Here is a 25613-nt window from a genome sequence, read left to right as displayed (position 1 = left end):
TGTAGTTTGAAATCTGGTGCTCCGATCTGGATGAAATTTCGCCCAGATATTTTCAAAAGTATGTACTTTCAGAATATTCAATAATTTTTTTTTTTCGGTTTTTTAAGATCCAACTTTGTATATAACCCCTTAAATCAAGTGCATTATCGTGATTTTGAATCTGCCGGATAAGTTTTTTTATTTGATATCTTGTTTTGGGCGAGAATATCAGCTGTTTTTGTTTATTCGGTTTGTGAGTAACACGGTGCTATAAAATTTAAAAAAAATGTACTTTTAAAGTGGTCAGTTTAAGGTTGTAGATCTCGTGAAATGCAACACTAAACCGCGTTTGATCAATTTAATATATCCTGAAAATCTTGATTTATAGAAAAAAACATTCTTTGACCGAAAGGGTCCTTTGACCGAAAGGGTCCTTTGACCGAAAGGGTCCTTTGACCGAAAGGGTCCTTTGACCGAAAGGGTCCTTTGACCGAAAGGGTCCTTTGACCGAAAGGGTCCTTTGACCGAAAGGGTCCTTTGACCGAAAGGGTCCTTTGACCGAAAGGTGTAACTGGCCAGCCTAACGAGCTTCCGAGGTAAGTAAGTGGGTGGTTTATGCGCCACTCTCAGTCGAGAGACCACCCACCTGGTTTAGAGCTGCCCGGCCTTGTGAGACCCTTCAGGAGAAGGTTCTGGTTTTCCTCAATGTAGGAAGGAAGCAAGCTAGCTGATCACAACCATCCGAGCCGCGCGTATAATAAACCCGAGAAATATCCGAAATGATCAATACAAACTAGTTCCGAAGCAAAGATTCTGTTCGCGGGGGTTTTTCATCACTGGCAGAGTCCAATCCGACCAATTGACGAACAAGCGTTCGATTCGAGAGTGGTTCCGGTTGGTATCGGGGCCAACCTCCCCAGCAAAAGACAAAAAAAAGACGAGAAAAGAATACCGACCGAAATAAACTAGACCCCAAAGACTTCACCAAATCACAATTACTACATCTACCGTACGGGAAACCTCATTAACACAGAACAGAACTTTTCACTTCATCAAAACATTTATTCCTATTTACAATTGCGATTTTATTCCCATTCTTCGGTTTTCTCTATTCAAACCTAGCTAGACGCATTTCCCTTTCGGTTTCCCTATCCTCTAGTGTGGCGATATACAGAGCATTGTGCGTGCTCTCGGCGTGGGTATTGTTTGATATCGTGCGGTGCTATTTAGTTTGCAAGTTCACTGCGAGCCACGGCTGGCAAATCTGACGGTAGGGTAAGGCCGTCTAATGTGACCCCATGCGCATGGACAATCACAACATATATTTCACTCTACTCACGACCTAGGATTTACGTGGACATGATGGCGGGAGACGGCGATTCCTTCTGCTGCTGTTGCTACTGATGACACCACGTGCGATCACCCTTGATCGGACTGGGCTGACGACGATGGTCTTCACCGCCGGTTCGTGGAACTTACGCAGACGGGGTACTTCCGTCGAAACTTTCGGTCGTCACCGGAAAGCGTAGATTGCTGTTGAGGTTGCACTTGCTGTCTTCGAACGGTCCTGCCAAGGCGCGATTTGACGGACGCCGCCTTCTTCCGGCCACGTGTACCACCGGGACCAACCTTGAACCGAATCGTGGGGTCAAGAGCGGTCACTAACGAAGAGGTGTGATGTGTCGGACTTTCGACGGCTGCCACGAACCTGTGAAGTAAATTGCCGTCGCACGAGGACAAATCAGCACGCGCACATTTGGGGGTAACCAAAAATTACGGGTTTACCTTATATTTTTCTAGCAGCGCACACACTAGAATCGCCAAGCTACTTATTGCTATACTTTGCAATGCTTTTCTATTGGGGAGGGAAACTTATTAGCAATTTGGTGAAACAATTAAAGTCGAGTCAATTTACCACACTAAACACATCACGGCGCGAACAAAATTGAACCACTCTTGCCTCTTCCACTGAAACGATCAAAGTGGTTTATTGGGCTCTGGGAATCCTCAGAATAACCGCGATTTGGAGATCTTCGTCAGCGGATCTGACGCAATTTCCCCGAAGTGGACAATAGAGACATTTCTAATATCATATTGATCATCCCGAACTTCCCCAGTTTCATGACCGCATCTCATTTCTGCGGACGGTGTCTATCATGCACGGCTGCTGCCTGTCCAAACATTAGAGTGAAACAAAACGCTCTCCCAACAGTGCAAATATTCGTGAAATTGACCAAGGGTCGATGGCCTCTTTCGGCAGCCCAATCCCTTCCCTCACCGGCGGCATCGCTAGGCCAGCAAATTAGTAATGGGCAATTGCGAAGAACTACGGGCACTCATCAAGTGCGTATTATAGCAAGTCTCTTGATGAAGTCTCTCTCGCGCTACCGTAGCAACTCGATTTTGCGAACATTTCTCCATGGTTTAAATTGATAATATGGATACCATGCATAATAAACAATTTAGAACAAATAACAATTTACGCATACGTACTAATATTTACAAATCTATATACATTTAATTATTTACAATTAACGTACTCGTTACATCATTCCCTGCTAAAAGTACGAAAATTTGATTGGCCTTGAAATGGACATTGCAATAACCAATCAAATTTTCGTAGGTCAAACAAGTCATATTCGGAAACTATTTTCAACATTCGGGGTCATATATGGTCATCGCCAATAGGGATTGGCTCGTTCTCTGTTTACAGCACTTCGCCTATTACGGATGAAGTCTGCTACTGACTCTCATCGACTTTCGTCTCCAGTCTCCAGCAAAAATTTACTTGTAGCTTCACAGAATATAACTCAATGCCTAACAAAACTATACTGTAACGCCTTCAATAACCAATCAAGAAAAACAGAGACGCGAAGAGTGTTCTGACCGACAATCGTTGGTGACTGTGAAATCCATTCATACTCCTCACTTATTCATCCCACTTATCCCACATTCAAAACATACAACATTAAAATGGCTTAAATTCAAAGTTGTCGACAAACTTTGAACAAGCGCACGAAAATAAACTGGAACATTGTCGTCTACACCAGGACGAACCGATTAACGAAAACAATGTTCACGAAATAATTCACCTAAGTGAAAAACATAACTAGTAGGTCCAGATTGCTGCCCTTACCCCAGCATATTGCGAGATCACAGGACACAATTTTCCCTCCAAAATATATACTGTCCAAGTTTGCAATTCACTGCCACAGAAATAAATCTCTGCGATTTTAGCTTACTGCACGCTTGGAACGAAACTTGCTTCTTGAGAGAATTTTTAAACGCCAGACTTACTCCGACAACAAAATTCTCCAAGAAAAATTAAACACGATAGTAACAAAATCATTCACTCGCCCCTTGCACACTACGCGCATCAGAATCCAACTACGCGCTGAATTCCGACACGCGAGCTCAACCGGTCTATCATACATACGCTTTCCACAGCACCTTCAACCGAAACGTCAAAATGAAACAAAAGAACAGAAATGAAAAAAATTGTGGTAGAATCGCGTGCGCGACGTGTTCGTATTTCCCTTATCGGGAAATTGAGAAAAAAATCGGTCGTCAGCTAGTTCGATTCACGGGAAATCTAACGGGTGAACATTGACGGAGGAGAGTATAATTTTATAATCGTTCCCTATCGGGTGTAAAGTTGTGTGTTGGCTTTTTCATTACAGGTAGACGAACCATCCGCTATTGTGAAGAATGGCACTAGCTAGCTAGGAAAAGGAAGGATTGTGTAGGATGCCATCGATCGGGAATTGAACGTTAAGGAAGGATCTCGGACAATGAAGGATGAGTAAAAAATAACATGAAATGAAGGATGCAAACTAAGAATCAAAATAGAGGAAGTTTTTAACTGGTCGAAATTAACAGAGGACACCTATTTAATGGGATGACTACTGATTTAAAGCAAAAAATTCAAGGAGGATCGGATGGGAGGTATGGATAAGGAACTGGAATTATAGGGAAGCTGTAACATGATGCAATTGGAAAGGCTAAGGAAAACAAAATTCAATCGAAAAAATCAATGATGGAAACGAGGAACTTGACTATTGGATTGGAAGATATTGGAGGGTTTCAGGACAAAAAGGAATTGGATTTGTGGGATGTAAATCTACAAAACGGAAGGATAGGATCGTAGAAATGCGAGAAAAAGATTTGGTCTGTCACCTACCCGAATAAGCTGCTGCGTGGGACGCGCTCAAAATAAAGAAAAGGAATGAAGTAAGTATTTGTGAATGAAAACTAAATGTAAATTTTTATATGTACAGGAAGACGAAACTATCAGGAATCAGAATATATTGGCTCAAATGGCACGTTCCCCGTACATAGTCGGGGATTTGTGCCTTGCCGTGTGTTTTCATCATTTCCTGAGTGGAAGGAAAGGACAAGGAGGAGTGGGGAAGTAGAATTGGAAGGGTGGGAAAAATAACAGCACAAAACAAAAATAAACAACAGGTAAGTTAAACTCACAAGTAGTTCAACTTGCCTGCGAATAATCCTAAAGCTCTTTACCACATTGGATAAGAAACTTTAGTATGTCTCTGAGTTTCAGTCGACCAAACATGGTTTCGTCTATATAAGGACGGCTGAAGACTCGAAATCGCAATTGCGCTACCGCTGGACAGTTGCATATCAGATGATATGAGGTTCCGTAGTCGGATTCACAAAGATCACATGAAAAAGACTCAGCGCGCTGAATAGTTGCCATGTGATAATTGAGTTTGCAGTGGCCGGTTAAAGCCCTGGTCAGCATGCCGCAGTGGAGCTTCGAAAAATGTAAGAGATTTTTCGAAACCACTGGGCATGGTTGTTCTAGAAACGCCTTTGTTTGGCGACACGTTTGTAGATTTCTCCAATAATTGCGGTGCTCGGACAAAGCCCAGGACCGTATTTTTTCCCTTATCCAACTTGTCGAAATTGGCAGGGCGGGCTCAGGACCAACGAAGTCAATCGCTGAACCTGCCCTGGCCAATTCGTCAGCCCATTCATTTCCAGTAATACCGCAATGTCCGGGCACCCAGACAAGGTAGATAGTGTTGACAATGCTTAGTTCTTCGATTTGGGTTCGGCACGCGATCACTAGCTTGGACCGGGATTTGTCTGAGCTAAGGGCCTTGATTGCAGCCTGACTATCGGAGCAGAAGTTTATAACTCTGCCGGACAAACTCAGTTGAAGGGCCGATTGCACCCCGCACATAATCGCAAAGATTTCTGCTTGGAATACAGTACAATATCTACCTAGTGAGTGAGATTGTTCCAATCTCATTTCACGACAGTAGACACCAGCACCAGCACGTCCCTCCATCAGAGAACCGTCAGTGTAACAGACTACTTGCGTTTGTTGTTGTCTTTCCATAAAGCCAGACAACCACTCCTCTCGAGAGGGAATCTTCACATGGAATGTCCTGTAAGGAAAACTACAAGTGAGTGTAATATCGCTGGGAGCAAGAATATCTTCACCCCATGTAACCATTTGTGACCACAATCGTATATGACTGGTAGCAAGATCAACATGATTACTGTTCCAAAGCCCAGTAACCTGCAGTCTGTATGCACATGATAGTGCTTCTTGTTTTAAGTGTATGTGTAATGGTTTGATATTTGGAAGTGCCTCAAGAGCAGCAGTCGGAGTCGTGGTGAAAGCACCAGTCAACGCCATGAGCGCCATTCTTTGCAGATGGTTTAGCTTTGACTGGACTGTCACCACCTCTCCCCTCTGCCACCACACAAGGCATCCGTATGACAGTATTGGACGTACAATTGTCGTGTAAATCCAATAGATGTATTTAGGTTTGAGACCCCAGGTCTTTCCAAAAGTTCGTCTGCACTGCCCGAAGGCCATGCACGCTTTCTTGACTCTGAACTCAATGTGAGCAGACCAATTCAGTTTGGAATCCAATATGACTCCAACGTATTTGACTTGATCCGCACACAGTAGCTCAGAATCAAAGAACTGCAAGGGACGAACCCCGGTTGTTATTCGCTTCTTCGTGAAAAGAACCATTGAAGTTTTGCTTGGGTTAACTGATAGTTTAACTTGTCGACACCACTGTTCGACAGCTCTTAATGCCTGTTGCATCAAGTCAAAGATTGTTCCGATGCAAAATCCAGTAATTAGTATTTGGTAATCGTCAGCAAACCCGTAGGTTGGAAATCCAAGCTCATTGAGTTTCTTCAACAAGCCGTCAGCTACTAAGTTCCATAACAAAGGTGACAGAACGCCGCCCTGAGGACAACCGCAAATACTCAACATCCGTATCTCAGCCTGTCGCAGTGACGAGCAAAGCATGCGGTTACTAAGCATTGCGTTTATCCAACCTGAGATACATGCAGGTATCCCATGACCGCGCGTCGCTTCCAGAATAGACTGGAAGGACACATTGTCAAAAGCACCCTCAATATCTAGGAATACACCCAAGCTAGATTGCTTGAGCGAGAAGGCTTTCTCAATGTTGTAAACAACATCGTGAAGCAGAGTGATCGTGGATTTCCCACACTGATATGCATGTTGCATTTTGTGCAGTGGATATTCAACTAAACTAACGTTCCTGATGTGATGATCGATTATCCGTTCCAAAGCTTTCAGAAGAAAAGAACTTAAGCTGATTGGCCTAAAACTCTTGGCTTCTTCATAGCTTGAGCGCCCCCCTTTGGGAATAAATCTAACAGTTATTTCTCGCCATGCTTTCGGGATATACCCGGTAGCAAGACTGGAAAGCAAAATCTTTTTCAAGACATGTTTAAGAATATCAAATCCCTTTTGCAGTAGCACGGGAAGTATCCCATCTTTTCCGGGTGATTTGTATGGAGCAAAGCTGTCAACTGCCCACTTGACCGATTCAGTGGAAACCAATGTGCGTGCTAACGCCCACGAGTCCGAATCACCAGAATGAGATCTGTGAACGTTGATCAACTCCGGATCGATACAGCCTGGAAAGTGTGTGTCGAAGAGACAATTAAGAACATCTTTTTCGTCCGTCACATAAACACCATCTCTGGTTTTCAAGGAGTTCATCTGAAAATCATTCGATTTGGAGAGAATTTTATTTAATCTGCTAGCCTCGTTCAGACTAGAGACATTAGTGCATAGGCTTTGCCAGCCAGCCCGTTCTGCAGATCTAAGACATTTCTTATATGCACTACGAGCTGACCTGAAAGCCCTGGAGTCATCACGCTGACGCCGATTCCAAGCTCTTCTCATAACTTTCTTCATTCTTTCAAGCTCAGCCCTCCACCAAGGGGTTCCCCTAGTCGATTTAACAGTACGAAGTGGACAAGCTTCTTCGTAGGATGCTAATATGAATGAGTTTGTCGTATCCACGACGTCATCTAAGTCGTCTAGTTGACTAATTGTTGGAAAATATCCATGAAATTTAGTCGCCAAGTTTTCCAAAAAGAGGTCCCAGTTTGTAGATTTAGGATTACGATAGGTCACCACATTGAAGGTGACATCAAAATGCTCGAAAAATATATATTTATGATCGGATAGAGACGGTTCAGTTTCATTTGGAACCTGCCAATTTCCCAGTTCATGCAAAATTCTATCAGAGCAAAGTGTTATGTCTAACACCTCCTCCCTCCCAGACCTCGCAAAAGTTGGTCGGTTTCCCACATTCAGAATATGGAGATTTGTACTACTTATGTACTCCATCAGTTCAGAGCCTCTCAGATTGATGTCTGAGCTGCCCCAAATGATGTGATGAGCATTCGCATCACTGCCGATAATGAGCGGAAGCCCATTTCTGCTACAATATGATACAATGCTTTTGAAATCATCAGAAGGAGATGATTCGTTATGCGGTAGGTATGCTGAACAATATATATATTTTTTGTCTACGTTTTCGACAGTCAATGTAACTGTGACAACACAGATATCGCGAGTTGTGAGCTCCGATATGAGACACGCGTCAATAGCCTTATTTGCAAGAATGCAAGCACGAGGCATTTCACGTGGGTTAGTCATGCCTGTCTTGTTGTAAGCAATGAAGGCAGTGTTAAGTAACTTTCCAAAATAGAAGTTTCCTTTATGGAAATACGGTTCTTGAACCAATGCTATGGAAGCTTTACCTTCCTGCATGAGTCGAGATAAATTCATAGTTGCTGTACGTTTATGTTGGAGATTGACTTGTGCTATTCTAACCATTTTTGATTAGAGAACTGTACATTTCATCTCCAACACAAATTGCACAACAACTAGAGGACACCAAGCGAGTTGGGATGTTAACGCATTTAGCGAGCCATATCAGGTTTAAATGGGACATGATCATTTGATTCCCACGATTTGCGAAGAAAATAATGGTCCACTGTGTCAGAGATTCGCATAACACAGCAAGGGCAAAACCCAAAATGCTCCGTGCGCGACTGGCATATTTTAGACCCTCCAATCATTAAGTCCTCGGCACGGAACTACACCTTGACTTAGGGTCTCCTACTTTCAGTCGCCTCCTACGACATGGCAGCAGGACTCCAGTGGCTCAATTCTAGGCCGGATACCACACGGCCTCTGGGCAGGTTCATCTGTACACATCGAAATTTGATAATCGAAACTCAACAAAACTTCACCGAAGTACCATCAGCCGAGAGTCTCTGCAAACCCCCAGCCAACAAAAATTCGGCAAAATTAAGTGGATCATCGGTGAAAAAAATCGGTGTGTAGAGTGAACGTTCCGCTGCGTAATGCAGCATACTGGGGAGTTCGCCCGACTTTTCCCAGGCTCCGTTCGCCATTGAGAATGTTTTAAACCCCCTCAACAATTTTACCCATAGCACGGGTCGCATGACACTATGGAATTGGGGTTCCCTGTTTGGTAGATTTTTACCACTGAAACAGGTAGTCCGTAGTGTTATTCTTAGCCGGTTGAAACAACCACTACCGACACTACACGGCTTATCTAGGCTGTTCGGTGAAAGAAGCTGACATTGAAGAACAGCTTCCATATTTAGATGGGCGAACAGCCGCAGAAGGAAGGAAGGAAGGAAGGATAACGGGAGGAGAGGGATTTGGGCTAAGCGCTTATTTAAAGGCGGCGCTGACTCGCCTTGTCAGGGCTGCTTTAGGGCATGTGGTATTTAGGCCTAGGACGTATAGGGCCCACTACCTCGTCCTACCACACCCGCAGTCAGCCCCCGCTGCTGGTTCGGGTCGCGAATCACAACTAGTTGCTATCGCGATTAAGCATTATCCACCACCTATGACCCGCCCGGTTGCTTGCAGCTCAGCTTCCCACGTAGCGTTCCTCCACCACCACGGGGCCCGGGAAGCAATGGAAGCAGAAAAAAAACCCTCAACCGAATCATATACTACTAAATACAAATATACATCGATGACGTCATCAACAAGCAATCCCTCAGAAGGAAGGATGTGTATTCTTTTTGCCTGCTTGCAAGTATTCCCCTCCGAAGGAAGGAAGCAAGTTAACAGGGTTTCGACCATCGTTGGAAAACTGTGAGTGTATAGAATTAATGACTAACTTAGAATAAGGACTAATACTAGCATAAGGGTTAGGTAATTAGGCAATTAACTATTTACAAATTAATTATTTACAATTGACCATCGCTGATGTATTATGTTTCGCGATTCGCGGTTCTAAACCGGTTTGCTATGTCGGTTTGTTTACCCATTTTTGGTTTTTTTTGTGAATCATCCATTCGTTGTCACTTCGCAGAAGCTTATTCATAGCTGAGAGGATTTTCTATTTGTTTAGGCACAATCTTGGTATCTCAGTAGCAAGTCCGTCCGAGGACTTCCTTGAACGAGTTCATCAAGATTGGCCGTAAGCTGCTTTTAACCTGAAGGGTGTTTTCTTACTCATCGTATAGTGTAGTTACTCCTTGCGGAGGTACATAGCTCGACTTTGTTCATTTAATTGTTTAGATGAGAAGAGTGCAACTTTTTCAGACGGTTAGCGAAGTAGACCCCAAATCTTTTTCCCGCAAGATCTTCCAATTCATAGGTATTGGAGCCAAGTACCTTCCGCACGACAGCCGGTTCGTACTTGGGCGCTAGCTTTTTGCAAAACCCTTTCCCCTTGTCAGAAAGGTCAAAGGTTTGCTTCAGCACCTTCTCCCCCACTGTATAAGAAGCACATTTAGCATTTGATCGAAGGTTGTATGTTTTAGCGTGTTTTTGGTACGCCAGGGTCAGATTGGTTCGCACTTCCTCGAACAGTTTCTTCCGTCTATCGGAAACAGAATTGTCGTCATCCGCGCTTGGCTGATAGTTGTCCCTTACGTAACCGTACTCCCTTCCGTCCGAAATCTTGTTCCGACCAAAAACGACAAAGTACGGGCTGTACTTTGTGGAGTCATGAACTGCGTTACGGATTGCGTTGGCGATTTCCTGAACATCGTCTGCCCAATGATTGTGGCCTTTTTTTAAAGTTGCCCGTATTGCCGTCGTAATGACGCGATTCACCCTTTCGGTGTTGTTGACCTGAGGGTGGTATGCAGGGGTTAGCCAGTGGGACACTTGATAAGCCTCTAGCAGACTCGTAAAAGTTTTTGAGACGAACTGCGATCCATTGTCCGTGAGCATGATCTCTGGTACCCCGAATAGTCGGAAAATCATGTTTTCCACGAATTCGACCAGTGAACTTGCTTTGGCTTCCCGGAATGGCTGGACCAGAACAAATTTGCTGAAGACGTCCGTTGCGACAAGAAGGCAAGTGTTCCTATTTCTGCCGGACGCCGGTAGTGGGCCGACGTAATCCAGCGTTATGAACTGCCATGGGTACTCTACCGGTTTCTGTGCTCCCATCGGTGGGGTGACGTTAACATTCCCTGATTTGCTAACCTGGCATTTCAGACACTCCCGACAAAACCGACGAATTTCCTCACTCATTCTGGGCCAATGGAAGTGTTGTTTCACGGCGGCCAAGGTCTTTTCGAACCCGAAGTGGGCTTTTTCGTGTTCCTTATTAATGATTTCCTTACGTTTTGCTGTCGGTGGGAAGTGTTTCCAAGCAAACCTTGGGTCACTCTGCCCGCTATTGGTTTTCTCATATTGGAACACTTTTCCATCTACAATTCGCTTGTCGCTGTGTTTGGCTGGGTTCGCTCGAATCTTTTCAACGAGGTCTTCGTATGCTTGATCGGCCTGCAGCAGCGTGATTGAGTCAACCTCTATCGATCTTGACAAACAGTCTGCCAGAATGTTGCTTTTCCCCTTTCGGTACTCAAGGTCGAAGTCATAGGCCTGAATGCGGAGCGCCCATCTTAGCAACTTCGCATTCCCCGTCTCTGTACCGAGATTGAATAACCAGAGTAAGCTTCTGGCGTCCGTTACCACCCGAAACTTCGTACCTTCAACATAGTGACGGAAGTGGTGTATTGCAGATAGAACACCTAAGCATTCCTTTTCGACTGCTGAGTACCGTCGCTGTGTGCGGTTTAGCTTTTTGCTAAAGTAGCTTATTACTCGCGTTTCCCCGCCTTGCTCTTGCACAAGCGCTGCCCCGACGGCTCGGTCCGACGCATCTGATTCGATAGTGAACATACGACTGAAATCTGGGTTTCCAAGGATTGGTGCTGATGTCAACACTGATTTCAGTTCATTGAATCCACTTTCGGCTTCTTTCGTCCACGTAAACCGTTTGTTTTCCTTTGATAGGAGGTCCGTTATGGGGGCCGTGATCCTGCTGTATTCTTTTATAAAGCGTTGGTAAAAGCCGGCCAGTCCCATCAGCCTTCGAATGTCCTGCTGCGTTTTGGGACGTGCATAGTCCAAAATTGGTTGAATCCGTCCACTGTCGATCGTCAACCCGTTTTCACTCAGTAGGTAACCCAAGTACATCACCTGCTTGCGACAAAATCGTGATTTGTCGAGTGAGATGGTTAATCCTGCTCGGCGGAGTCTTTCGGCCACCCTTTTGAGCAGCTTCAGGTGTTCTTCAAACGACTCCGTTGCGATGATTATATCATCGAGATATACAAACACACGTGGTTCGAGGTCAAACCCAATCGCCTTTGCCATCAAACGCGACATTGTGAATGGCGCATTCATCAAACCGAAGGGCAGTACTTTAAATCTGAATACCCCCTCCGCTGTACGAAATGCTGTTAAGTTCCTGCTTTCTTCTTTCAGTGGTATCTGAAAGTAGGCATCCTTTAAATCTATCACTGAAAAATATTTTGCTTTTCCCAGACGCCGAAATATGTCCTGCATATTTCGCATTGGGTAAGTGTCCTTTACTGTCAGTTTGTTGATTTTTCTGGAGTCCAGGCACACTCTAACCTTGCCGTTCTTTTTCATCACCGGTACAAGCGGATTCGTCCATTCCGAATAGCATTCCTCAATGGCATCGAGCTTTTTGAAGCGTTCAACTTCGGCGTTGATGGCATCTTGAACGTAGGGTGAACATTTGTACATCGGGGGATTTCGTGGTACCGCTCCTTCTTTGAGGGTTATACTGTGTTCGATTAGGTGTGTTCGCCCCAGTCTGCCGGTAGAAGTCAGCTCGAAGCCTTTTATGACTTCCGTAAGTTGTCTTCGTTGGTCTGCACTGAGAGCATGTTCAGTCTCTATCAATTCTGGATCTGGTATTGATTCGGTTGGCCCTTCATAGACTGGAATGTCTAACGTGTCGTCTTCGGTTTCCACTTCCGCCTGCGATGGAACCTCCGTTGGCTCGATTGTGAAGCAAATTGTCGAATCCTCTTTCGGGTTTACGGTTTCCAGTTCCTCCGGGCCATGGCCCATATCTATCATCGGTTTAATTTTAAAGTATTCCCAAAAGTCTGCCCCAAGGATCAATTTCCTCGAGATTTCTGGAACAACAATTGTTGGAATTACCTTTGTAACATTTTTGTAGGTGAAGGGAATGTTCAAACAGCCGAGACACTTATAATTTGTCCCATCGGCCGTCGAAACGCGTATTGGAGCTGGCTGAATTTTCAAGCCGTATTTTTGTACCAGTTCGAGGGAGTTTAGAACACTTATTCCCGCCCCGGAATCTAGAAGAGCTTCGATTTCAGTGTCAAAAATTTTTACTTTTAAATGGGGACATTTGCTGGCGCGTAATTTAATATGATAAACCTGCAATAAGGGGTCGTAGTTTAGGGTTTGGAACATTGATTTGGGAACATCTACTGAAGTTGGGATGCTCGAATTCCCAGACTCACACCCCTTCATTCGTTTCCCTGTAATCCGTTTAGAGCTGCACCCGTTGCAATTACGCAACGTTCGCAGTTTCGAATCGTTCGTCCCAGACTCCCGCAACCATAGCAAAACACTAGTTTGGGTTTCGTGCACTGTCGCCAGCCGTGTCCCTCCCCCTGACAATTCCAGCATTTTATCGTGACCTGTCCCTGAATAGGTCGTTCAACTCGTTGCATTGTAGCCCCTGACGATACTTGTTGTCCCGGTCTTGTAGTAGGAAAAGAGGAGTCTCTACCTGGTCGACTTCTAAGTAGGTTTAGCGGGACGGAACGATCGCTTTCGTAGTCACTTCCGTCGGCCTCGATTTGGTTAATGGGGCGGCGAAATTGGTTTTCCGTTTGCTGATGTAGCTGCGGGTCCGCTGCGTCGATTCGGTAGTTTAACCTGATCAGTTGTTGGAGATCGTTTATTTCGACAATTGAAGTCTTAGATCTGTAATGCTGGCGCATGTTGTCCCAGATCACTTCAAATTTCCTTCGTTTGGATAGTGGTCGAGACAGCATGCGGTTCAGTTTTTCGATTTCGGTGACGAAGGCGATAAAAGGTTCTCCGCGCTGTTGTTTTCTTTCCTGGATCTTTGAACGAATTCCCTGATCTTGGTTAGGGTTCCCAAACCGATACGTTATGCTCGTTTCGAAAACGTCCCAAGAGTAGAAATCATCCACGTACGTGAAAAACCAATCTGATGCTGCTCCATCTAAGAGCATGTGAATATCCCTCAACAGCATTTTTTTGGGCACTCCCTCTCGTTCTGCTAGTTTCTTGGCTTTGTAAAGGAAATTTTCGACTGTGATGGACCTTGGCTCTCCCGTAAATCGTAACTTCCATTTCTCTACCCGTCCGTGCGCTTCATTCCTTCCACAATAGGATCGTCTTTGTTCCTGATACCGAGGTTGTTCATCGGAGTATCTGGAAGTTGAGTGTCTTCCGAAGCTTCTGTGGGAGTCATCTGTGCTGTCCTGGTAATTTTGCCGGCCTCCAGGAAATCTCGTTAATAATCGACTATCGCGTTCATCTTCGCTTGAATCCGTGTTCTGGTCTCGTCCTGGCAAGTTTGACAATGTTGGCCGTGGTGGTCTTTCCGTTGAAGTCGTCTCGAAAGTATTGAGTTCGTGGTCCCTTCGCCGTTCGACTACGTTAGGCTGAATGTTCAGTTGAACCCGTTTCATCAGGTCCGATAACGCCCGTTGCATATCCTCCCATTCTTTCTTGGTCACCGTCACTGTGGCATCTGCACCTTTTTCTAGAAGTGGCTCTGTTGGCCGTTTAGGCACGGCTCCTTTCCCTGTGTCTGGTGGAGGATTGACGGAAGGCGCCTGATTAAAATCTAATGGCGTAGGAGCCGGAATGGGAAACCTCTGATCTTGCGTACCTTCTGCCCCTTCAGCTTCTTGGATAATGCTATTTATCTTGTTCTTAAACGGAGACAGCGGTGGCCCAAATTGAAAATTCTGCATGACCTTCTCGATTCGCCGAGTCAGGTCCCGACGAATCTTTTTTTCTTCGTCGTTGTTAGCCAAACACCTTTTTACCCTGTACCAATAATGAAGAACTCTCGATTCCAGTTTTTGTTCCACCTTTCTTGATAAAGCTGTTTCTAACATTGAAATTCTTCCCTCAATATGCGCAACTTCATGCATAATGTTAATCGTCGACCGATAATTTCGACCTTCGGCCTGATCTGCCCTGAACAAACTTCGCAAATGTCTCTGTTTCGCTTGAAGATCTTGTAAGAATGCATCTTCTGGTTGCTCCCGAATCATCAACTCATAATCGACCTCCTCTTGGTTCAAATCTTCGGCATGTGGGAAGAGTCGATTCATTTTTTTTATTTTATTTTTTTAATCGATTGTATTGTATAGACGTTATAGCAAATGATGTAACCGATATAGCACGCGTTAGACGAGTATGAATAAATAACAATATGATAATTGGAACGATTTCTTAACAATATTAATGAACATGCAATAAATAAATAAATAATAAATAAATGAGCGAAATCAGCGAATAATATATCACCGTGTATAGATAAAGAATAAATATAAATGTATATAGAATTTATTTCGAAATTTTATTGAGAAATGTCCCTTAGTAGAACGGAAAAATATTTACATAAAGACTGCCAAATTGCGTTGGATGACTGTAAAGTCGAACCGACGTTTGACCAAAAAAAAGTAAAATGCCTGGTTTTGTTGGGCGCCAAATGTAACTGGCCAGCCTAACGAGCTTCCGAGGTAAGTAAGTGGGTGGTTTATGCGCCACTCTCAGTCGAGAGACCACCCACCTGGTTTAGAGCTGCCCGGCCTTGTGAGACCCTTCAGGAGAAGGTTCTGGTTTTCCTCAATGTAGGAAGGAAGCAAGCTAGCTGATCACAACCATCCGAGCCGCGCGTATAATAAACCCGAGAAATATCCGAAATGATCAATACAAACTAGTTCCGAAGCAAAGATTCTGTTCGCGGGGGTTTTTCATCACTGGCAGAGTCCAATCCGACCAATTGACGAACAAGCGTTCGATTCGAGAGTGGTTCCGGTTGGTATCGGGGCCAACCTCCCCAGCAAAAGACAAAAAAAAGACGAGAAAAGAATACCGACCGAAATAAACTAGACCCCAAAGACTTCACCAAATCACAATTACTACATCTACCGTACGGGAAACCTCATTAACACAGAACAGAACTTTTCACTTCATCAAAACATTTATTCCTATTTACAATTGCGATTTTATTCCCATTCTTCGGTTTTCTCTATTCAAACCTAGCTAGACGCATTTCCCTTTCGGTTTCCCTATCCTCTAGTGTGGCGATATACAGAGCATTGTGCGTGCTCTCGGCGTGGGTATTGTTTGATATCGTGCGGTGCTATTTAGTTTGCAAGTTCACTGCGAGCCACGGCTGGCAAATCTGACGGTAGGGTAAGGCCGTCTAATGTGACCCCATGCGCATGGACAATCACAACATATATTTCACTCTACTCACGACCTAGGATTTACGTGGACATGATGGCGGGAGACGGCGATTCCTTCTGCTGCTGTTGCTACTGATGACACCACGTGCGATCACCCTTGATCGGACTGGGCTGACGACGATGGTCTTCACCGCCGGTTCGTGGAACTTACGCAGACGGGGTACTTCCGTCGAAACTTTCGGTCGTCACCGGAAAGCGTAGATTGCTGTTGAGGTTGCACTTGCTGTCTTCGAACGGTCCTGCCAAGGCGCGATTTGACGGACGCCGCCTTCTTCCGGCCACGTGTACCACCGGGACCAACCTTGAACCGAATCGTGGGGTCAAGAGCGGTCACTAACGAAGAGGTGTGATGTGTCGGACTTTCGACGGCTGCCACGAACCTGTGAAGTAAATTGCCGTCGCACGAGGACAAATCAGCACGCGCACATTTGGGGGTAACCAAAAATTACGGGTTTACCTTATATTTTTCTAGCAGCGCACACACTAGAATCGCCAAGCTACTTATTGCTATACTTTGCAATGCTTTTCTATTGGGGAGGGAAACTTATTAGCAATTTGGTGAAACAATTAAAGTCGAGTCAATTTACCACACTAAACACATCACGGCGCGAACAAAATTGAACCACTCTTGCCTCTTCCACTGAAACGATCAAAGTGGTTTATTGGGCTCTGGGAATCCTCAGAATAACCGCGATTTGGAGATCTTCGTCAGCGGATCTGACGCAATTTCCCCGAAGTGGACAATAGAGACATTTCTAATATCATATTGATCATCCCGAACTTCCCCAGTTTCATGACCGCATCTCATTTCTGCGGACGGTGTCTATCATGCACGGCTGCTGCCTGTCCAAACATTAGAGTGAAACAAAACGCTCTCCCAACAGTGCAAATATTCGTGAAATTGACCAAGGGTCGATGGCCTCTTTCGGCAGCCCAATCCCTTCCCTCACCGGCGGCATCGCTAGGCCAGCAAATTAGTAATGGGCAATTGCGAAGAACTACGGGCACTCATCAAGTGCGTATTATAGCAAGTCTCTTGATGAAGTCTCTCTCGCGCTACCGTAGCAACTCGATTTTGCGAACATTTCTCCATGGTTTAAATTGATAATATGGATACCATGCATAATAAACAATTTAGAACAAATAACAATTTACGCATACGTACTAATATTTACAAATCTATATACATTTAATTATTTACAATTAACGTACTCGTTACAAAGGGTCCTTTGACCGAAAGGGTCCTTTGACCGAAAGGGTCCTTTGACCGAAAGGGTCCTTTGACCGAAAGGGTCCTTTGACCGAAAGGGTCCTTTGACCGAAAGGGTCCTTTGACCGAAAAGGTCCTTTGACCGAAAAGGTCCTTTGACCGAAAAAGTCGTTTGGCTTAAAGCGTTAGTCATTTCACCGAAAAGGGTCATTTCAGTGAAAGTGTCTTTTGACCTTATGCCACTTGGCCGAATAGTATTTGAAAAAAAGCAATTAATCGAGTGTCACCATTTTATGAATGTTTTCGTTTTTTTTGTGTCGTTTCACTGAGTCTATTCTAGCGGTGTACTCAAAACAGTATCGATATCGTATGGAAGAAAATAGAATAATTTCAATTCGAATAACTGATATTAGCACGATCCATATTATTTTGACAATAAAAGTAAAGTTGTTTTTTGTACAGTAATATACACAGTGTATAGCAATACATCTTAAAAACTATTTGATATGTCATGAATAACACTAGTTTACAGCATTTTTGAACTAAATAAGCTGATGGTCATTTTCGATATAAAATCGTGTACTGAATCCGAAAATGAGGTCCAAAAAATTTACAGTAGAACAGTTTTCGAGTTACAGTAAAAAAATTATTTTGACCTATATAATTAAAAGTACGTTCAGTAAAATCCAAATATCTTCGGTTCTAGTGCATAGATATGAAATATTATAATGTTTAATTAATTGTTATTGAATGCACTTTCGATCGCTAGAACATTTTGTTTCAGTGCGGTTACTGGTTCTGGCATTATTTACGAATTTATTAAACTTTTTCTTAATTTTTCGTCATTTTTTGAAGAAAAATGAGCGTTTGGTCAATATTTTGGGCAAGATAAAGCAATCCTAAAAATTATATTTTTATGGGAAATTAAAGCCTGCTAATAACCAATGAAAATAAGCACGTATTGGGTTAAATTGGGGATGGAAATTGTGAAAGTTATTAAATTTTTTGTAGAATGAAGATTTTTAAGTTTCTCTGGGTAAACTTATTGAACCGTCTCGATTCCAATTTTTTCTAGGGTTTGTTTCATAATATATGAGTAATTCTCTGTCAGAATTCTATTAAACAAGTAAATTGAATAATTTTAAGAGAATTTAATGTGGGGTAATATTGGAACTCGTTTATGCTAAAAATGCACGCTCCACAACGCCTTGATACACAAATCGGAAGCTTATGATGGTGTAAAATGTTAAATTCGGAGACTAGCTTTACGAATAATGACTTATCCACCGATTTCGTCACGTTTTGTTCTACTAAAAGTTTATTTTACGTTATTAAAATGTCTTGAAGTTTTTAATTTGAAATTATATTGGATTCACATAGGCTTCCACGATGTATCGATTTTACTGTACTGGTTCACAAAACTTCAGTATACTACAATATAATGCGTAAAACATCTAAGTACAATTACAAAATATTCTACGTTCTTCAAATCATTCTGAATATCAGATTTTGAGATTTCAAACCTAAAATAAGTCTTGTTCGATGTTTTAAAACACGATTTGCTAGTTGTTCTATGAAGGAAAAGAAATTAAAAGTTTTACGTATTATTAATTTTATAATACTTGACGTATGTAGTATCACATACCTCTACTGATTCGTATAGTTTGTATTAACATTGTACAAAACCCAATTGAGCAGCTAGCGTTTCAAAATACGAATTTTACAACGTGTGCGGGTTTAGTTTACAACGAATTTTGTATCATTAGGGTGTTATTTTATGTAATACACTTGTAAATATTACACGCAGTATTGCATACCAATCATTCGATGACTTATAATTTCATTGAGCCTGAAATTATTGTTATCAGAAATCTTTAATCATTTGGATAAACGAGTTCGAATATTACCCCACATTATTGTTTTCAAAATTCTTCCATTTACATGTTTAACAGAATTCTGACAGAAAATCCCTCATATATTATTAAACAAGCCCTAGAAAAAATTGGAATCGAGACGGTTCGATAAGTTGACCCAGAGGAATACAAAAAATTGCATTTTACAAAAAATTGAATGACTTTCGCAATTTTCATCGGATTTAAACTAACAAGTGCTTATTTTCATTTGTTATTAGCAGGCTTTAATTTTCCATAAAAATATAATTTTTAGGATTGCTTTATCTTGCCGAAAATATTGATCACACACTCATTTTACTTTAAAAAAAAGACGAGAAATTAAGAAAAAGTTCAATAGATTCGTAAACAATGTCAGAAACAGTAGTCGCTTTAAAACAAAATGTTCTAACGATCGAAAGTGCATTCAATTACCTTTAATTCAACATCATAATAATTCACGTCGATGCACTACAACCGAAGATATTTGGATTTTACTGAATGTATTTTTAATTTTAAGGGCAAAAATTCATTTTTTCACTGTAACTCGAAAACTATTTATTTTGTAAACTTGTGTAATAGTTAATGTTGTAAAGAAAATAAGACACAATTAGAAACAAATTGCAATATATGAAAATCTTGACGCAAGAGCAGAGATCACCTCGATGGATGCATGTCAGTTTTTTGGAATGAGGATTATGTGCCTAAAAGTTTCGACTGAGTAAATAGTCGAAAAATCGTAAATAAACTTTAATAATTGATTAAATTCACATTTATGAGTTCAACTAGGGCAGCTAATATACTTGTGGACTGGTTTCTGCTATTTGCTTTTGCATTGTTAGTTCGATATATTGCGATTTCCAAATCGATTAAGTCTTACGAAATAAAGCATCAATGGCGAAATCGATCCCCTGAATGAAGATAGAAGAGTATAAAGCTCTCTACATATGAACCTTGCTAGAAAATCAGTTACACAAAATATGAAAATTAGTTTTCTAAATCATGAACATAATTATTTTTGCCAGAATGGTGTGCACCCCTTTGTTAGTGAGTTGGAGCCGCCTTTGTGGTTTCTATGTCGAAGATTGAGAACAAAAAATCACACGGTAAAACTTTACTGCTTCATTCACTTTAACTCCAGCATTTGCAAACGTTTGATCGTTTCTGGAAATCTATTGTTATTTGCCTTCGAAAATACTAACGTCAAATGGAGCTCAATCTACTGAAGGTTAACACTTGTAAGGTGCACCATATTAAACATAGCGTGCTGATTACATTCGAGAACATTAACCAAGTAGTCATTCATGTCGCGGAACAACATGCAGCACACCGCCGAACAACGACGCTATTGAAGTACGCTTAAGTAATTTACCTCCGCGAACCCCTGACATCATGACTAAGAAATTCATATTAAGATGAGGAGAAGTGGATTCCGTTACAGCTAATACGTGTAGGAAGTTCTTCCCGAATGTTCCTAGCGGTATTCGTGCGGTGAGAATGCGTCCGATAAAACCAACCCCTTCATACGTAACTATTTTATGCAGATGAACCGAAAATGGTACGATAAAACAGACAACGCCAACTGTGCAATGAGACACTACATTACAGGACTATGCATCGTTGTTGCAGTTGTTCAAAATCCTCCCGCAACCTAAATGCTTATGCTAAACCACAAATGGCTACACAATAACTATCTACGGACCTAACAGTAAAGGATATTCACTTACCAACGATAGAGCCCATTATCTCCAAACCAACAACCAGTGCCATCCATAGATCGAGGACAGGCTCCGCCGCTTGACTTCTTTTTCAAGCAAAAAAACATTTTCTAATTTTGTTGATTCCAGTGAAAGTAACACAACACTGTTGCCACCCGATGAGAATAAAATAACAAGATTATAACAGAACGCAATTTTTGTAACATCATGTGTTATAAATTAGGTCTCGTTAATAGTTAAAATAACGGAAATTTATATCAAGTAACAATGCGAGATATAGTTTTATAATATTTCTGTTATGTGATCGGTAATTTGATGGTTTTGTACTGCACTTAACTTGTTAAGATAAAAAATTAATCCATTCTGGACCAATTTCACGAGAATTGGCTTGAATATTCCAATCGGATTAGATTTGGCTATATAGAAGAGTCGAAACTATTTTTGAAGTGGTTTTAGAACTGTTTGGAGACGAAAGCCTATTTCCCATCAACTGATTTCTGTGATCCGGAGAGAAAGCATTAAAGTTACGGAATAAACGAAGTCGTCATTTCGTAGGGTGCCGTAGTTGCACTTTGTGATAGACCGAATAAGCGAAAATGCACAATGGATTAACAAAAGACTTGACGGGCTTGGGAGAAGCACATCATGTTCGCTGTGCATGTTGTACAAATAGAAAGACGAAAAAATATTGAAATGACTATTTTTTTGGGTGTATTAAAGATCCATCGTTGCTAACGTTTGTCCTCCAACATTTATGAAGCATATCGATGGATATTGATGTGATATACATGATTTCGTGCAAAATAATCAGTGTTTCTATTTTAGAGAATGTAATGTAATGTAACATTATGCGAAGAATTCGGATTCTTTACAAACTTAACGAAATTTAATACAGTAAACACTTGTTGTTTTAAACCAAAACACTTTCGGGATGCCCTTAAGTACCTCCCGTTTCCAAGCCAAACGCCAATTGAAGCAAATTTTATTCAATCACGATCTAGTTCAAGATTGGTTTAAAGCAGGGACAAACTTGACGGGACCTAGCAATAAATAAGCGGAAGAGGGTAGATACAATGAGAAACTCCTTAACGTTCAAGCCTTCAATATTAAACATATTAATATAGGAATTTCTGGAATTGCATGGCTAAATTGTATGTGAATTTATAGAAGTGTCGTTGTAAGTATTTTTTTTTAATAATAAATTATAATTTTTTGGATTAATGGATTTAAAAAAGTCGGCACAGAAAAATTGAAGGCAGCCGTAGAACTCTGGTCGACTTTTTATCCCATCCACCAACTTCGAAAACTATCTTCTATTTTTAGTTCAAAAATTGTGCTTATTCTAAGCACCGTTACGTTTGAAAGATTGTAGCAAAAGACAGTGGGGTGTTGTGAACCGGGTCTTATCCTCAAAACAGAACTACCACAGATATCGGCAAATTGTAGGTTTAAAATGGTTTTGAATATACCTCTAAATACAACAACCGATGATAGAATTTACTTTAACTTACCTTCATATTGTTTCGATTTGCGTCGGAGGCATAAAATCGGCAGTCTTGAGTTGTGAATCCTAAAAAAATAGAAAGTGGTAGTGTTACAGTTACAGACAATGAAAATAAGGTAATTTGTGAATTTCATTAATGACAAAACGTCGATTTTAACGCGCTAAAACGATCGATTGGAGTATACTTCTTTTGGACTTATTTCATACTTTCACACTGAAACATTGAAGTCGCACGATGCATGATTCATTTCAAATGCACACCTTCACAATTTATCCACTTTCCTGTCCATGTGCCTACAAACCACATTAATATTTTGTTTTACACCATTTTAATTGAAACACGCAAAAGCTTATAAATTACTATTTGGGTTTTGATATGAAACACAGTTTTTATCATTTTCCATATGTTTTGATGTAGTTTTTGGTGGTATGTAGAACTAAAACATAAACTTCGTGTTTTTTATTTTACCTGGTGCTACACCGGTGTAGTACAAAAAAGAGATAAACCGATTACATAATTACTAGTTTATTGTATAACTTGTAAAGGAACGCATTCTAGAATTCATATTGTATACCTACCGCATATGATAATTGTAGTGTGCGTTAGAGTGAACCAAAAAAATATTTTTATTTTACTATAAATTGCAAAATACCAAAATTTTGCTGCGACTTGTACGTCTGAATGTTTATTTAAATAATAGTTTCAAATATGTCGTGTTTGCTAATAATTTTAAAATCTGGATGGGACATACCCGCGCCAGAAAAAATATGGTTGTCCACTCTGATGCGCATATATGGGGCAGAATTAATTACCCCATTACAGCAATGCACCTTTCATCTCACGCATCATAGGAGCCCTGGAGATTCCTGGCATTTCTTCCACCGACAAAATGTATGCACCAGCAGACCGTTGTCTGTTGAAATGGTGATGAGGAAGTCAGTCAGTGCTAACGAGCAGCAGTTAGAACAAGCTAATAACGCACCGCAGCACCGTCTGCTGTGTTTCCGTGTAAAGCAAGAACACATATGTATATGTATAACAACAGGACGAATGGGTATGTTCCGCGCTCATGGCCTTCTAGCTCGCGTGATGTATAACGGGGGGGAAGAACTTCCTATCTCCCTGCAAGCAACACCCAACAACAAACGGAACGTTGGCGATTGCCTCTCATTCGGGAGTGCGGCAGAAAACGGGTGAACGTTGGGGGTATCATACAACACGTCTGCCACGTTGTTTTGCCCCGGTGTTAGACGAAACAAGCCGGGATGTATTTATGAGCGAGCTGTTTTCAGTTTATTATTTTTGGGGTGTAGACAAAATATCCGTAATGATGAGGAAGTGAGGTAAACCAACAGTGAAATTGAGGCTGGGATAATCATTTTGATTAGGAATTAGCTATAGTTGATGTATCGAAGAAACTTCGGGTTATATCTCCCGGCATGGCAGGAGCGTATCGATGAAGGCAATGATTAATGCAACCAATATCTAACCGCTTCGCACAACATTGTGGTTCTGATGCTCAAAACTGGCGGAATGAAAGTAAAGCTGGTACTTATGCAAGAATTCAAATTTAAAACATTATATTACATTATATTATATTGCGTGTTTGTTAAGAGCTTCTTTTGAACTTTGCATTCTCACTGTAAAAATGTTACATAGCATTCAATTGCAAAACAATTTAGCAAAAGACTTGTTAAATTCAAGACAGAAATTTTAGATGAATTCAACTCCGTGCTACACCACCGGTGCTTGGCATACTGTTATTCGACAGAAAAGACTCTAAATTCGAAAACTTTCGTTGTGATAAATTCCGGCAAACGTTGATGAGTCTCAGTAGCCTGTGGCACCAACTACCCTCACATATGGGTAAGCAAAAGACAAACATTTCGTACAGTAGCTCTCCAACAGTTTATTTTGCGAGTCAGGTGATGCTACATATTTGGGAAATTCTCATGCAACAATAGGCTCCTTGGATGCGATGCGATGACTAACCCCGCAAGGAATGCTCTCTCGTTTGTTTTTTAGCTGACATAGGCCTACTGCCGTCTTGCCATTCACCGGCTGTTGTGTATGTACCTACTATCCCTTGCAGCCCTCAGGGAATGACACAAAGTGTAAATAATGGTAGCACATCCACGCGTTACTTCCGTTTCTGGGCAGGCTGAAAGCTGGAGAGGTGCAGGAGAGGTGATCACGTGGGACCAACCAGCAACAGATTATTTCCATTCACTGGCTGTCACGCTCTAGGGTTTCGTGGGATACTGGGCAGCAGTGCCGTCGTGTGTCGGAGACGGACAACATCCTAAATGAAACCTTTTTGTGCGTTGGAGCTTTTATCATTGTCCGCAAAATAATATCATTTTCCTGGGGTGTTGGTGGCATAAAACTCTTGTCAACGCTTGGAATACTTGGTTTTTGTCACTTGTCTGGAAAGCATCAAATAAGAATTTCAAATTTATGAACGCAAATGGTAAAATAAACAGATTTAAAAACATCAAAGCAACAAACATTAGAAAACACTTACAGTAGGTTCTGATGGATATGATACCTGACAAAAATCCGTCGGCAACGTAGTAGGCGATGATTAACAGCATTTATTACAGGTCAAATGCATTTGTGCTCAAACACGTTTTTCTGTTTTAATTTTAATATTATTTTAATTCCGGGGTACGCCTGTGGAGTTTTATAAAGGTACAGAGATGAACACACTCTTAGATCTACTCTAAATCAAAGAATAGGGTACTTAGTCAATAATCTATGAAATAATAAATGCCTAATATGGTAATGATTACAGTGTATATCTTTTCTAAATAGCATCTCAATGCAAACATATCTGTGTGTTTATAAAACGAAATAATGAAATAAGATAAAGAAAAGACAAACGAAAAGGGAAGAAGAAAAATAAGGGGGGAAATGAAACAATGAGAAAAGAAAAAGCAAAAAAAAATAAAGAAAGAAAAAAGTAAACATGAAGCAAATAAAAGAACACAGATAAAAAAGGACAAATTCGAAAATAGAAAAAGTGGAAAAAGGAAGAGAAAAATATCCTGATTTCGAACAAAAAGAAAAATAAAATATGAAAGAAGGAAAAAGCAGAAAAAGTAAAATGGGGTAAAGGTAAAAGGATTAGAAGAAAAAAATAGGAAAGAAGGAAAAAATAATAAAATCGATTTAAAAGAAG

At 41.5% G+C, this 25613-nt stretch overlaps 3 protein-coding genes across 3 annotated transcripts in view; 1 reads left to right on the top strand and 2 right to left on the bottom strand.

Annotated features, from left to right (window-relative positions):
* Nucleotides 1-25613, top strand: part of LOC131686055 (tyramine receptor 1) — a 218758-nt gene that overhangs the window by 128368 nt on the left and 64777 nt on the right. The gene's annotated exons all lie outside the window — the stretch shown is intronic.
* On the bottom strand, nucleotides 9851-14967 carry LOC131681191 (uncharacterized). The gene is made up of 2 exons (XM_058961901.1): nucleotides 13162-14967; nucleotides 9851-13021 (listed from the first exon to the last, which is right to left on the bottom strand). Exons 1-2 carry the CDS (start codon nucleotides 14965-14967, stop codon nucleotides 9851-9853), a joined length of 4977 nt encoding a protein of 1658 aa, XP_058817884.1.
* The window catches only part of LOC131681190 (uncharacterized), a 56028-nt gene continuing 52855 nt past the window's right edge, over nucleotides 22441-25613 (bottom strand). The window contains exon 3 of the mRNA XM_058961900.1: nucleotides 22441-22497. Coding sequence (XP_058817883.1) covers nucleotides 22441-22497 — 57 coding nt within the window. The remainder of the gene's footprint in view (nucleotides 22498-25613) is intronic.

This window comes from Topomyia yanbarensis, chromosome 2, assembly GCF_030247195.1.
Source record: "Topomyia yanbarensis strain Yona2022 chromosome 2, ASM3024719v1, whole genome shotgun sequence".
NCBI lineage: Eukaryota > Metazoa > Arthropoda > Insecta > Diptera > Culicidae > Topomyia > Topomyia yanbarensis.
Note: the sequence above shows the minus strand (reverse complement) of the source record. Positions and strands in the feature narration are given on the sequence as shown.

What these genes read in the sequence shown, in the direction of transcription:
- LOC131681191 (XM_058961901.1), bottom strand. Translation starts at nt 14,967, where the DNA reads ATGAATCGACTCTTCCCACATGCCGAAGATTTGAACCAAGAGGAGGTC. An exon ending in TTCGAAACTGCGAACGTTGC is followed by an intron (nt 13,022 to 13,161) that starts GTAATTGCAACG and finishes CCCTTATTGCAG; the next exon opens with GTTTATCATATTAAATTACG.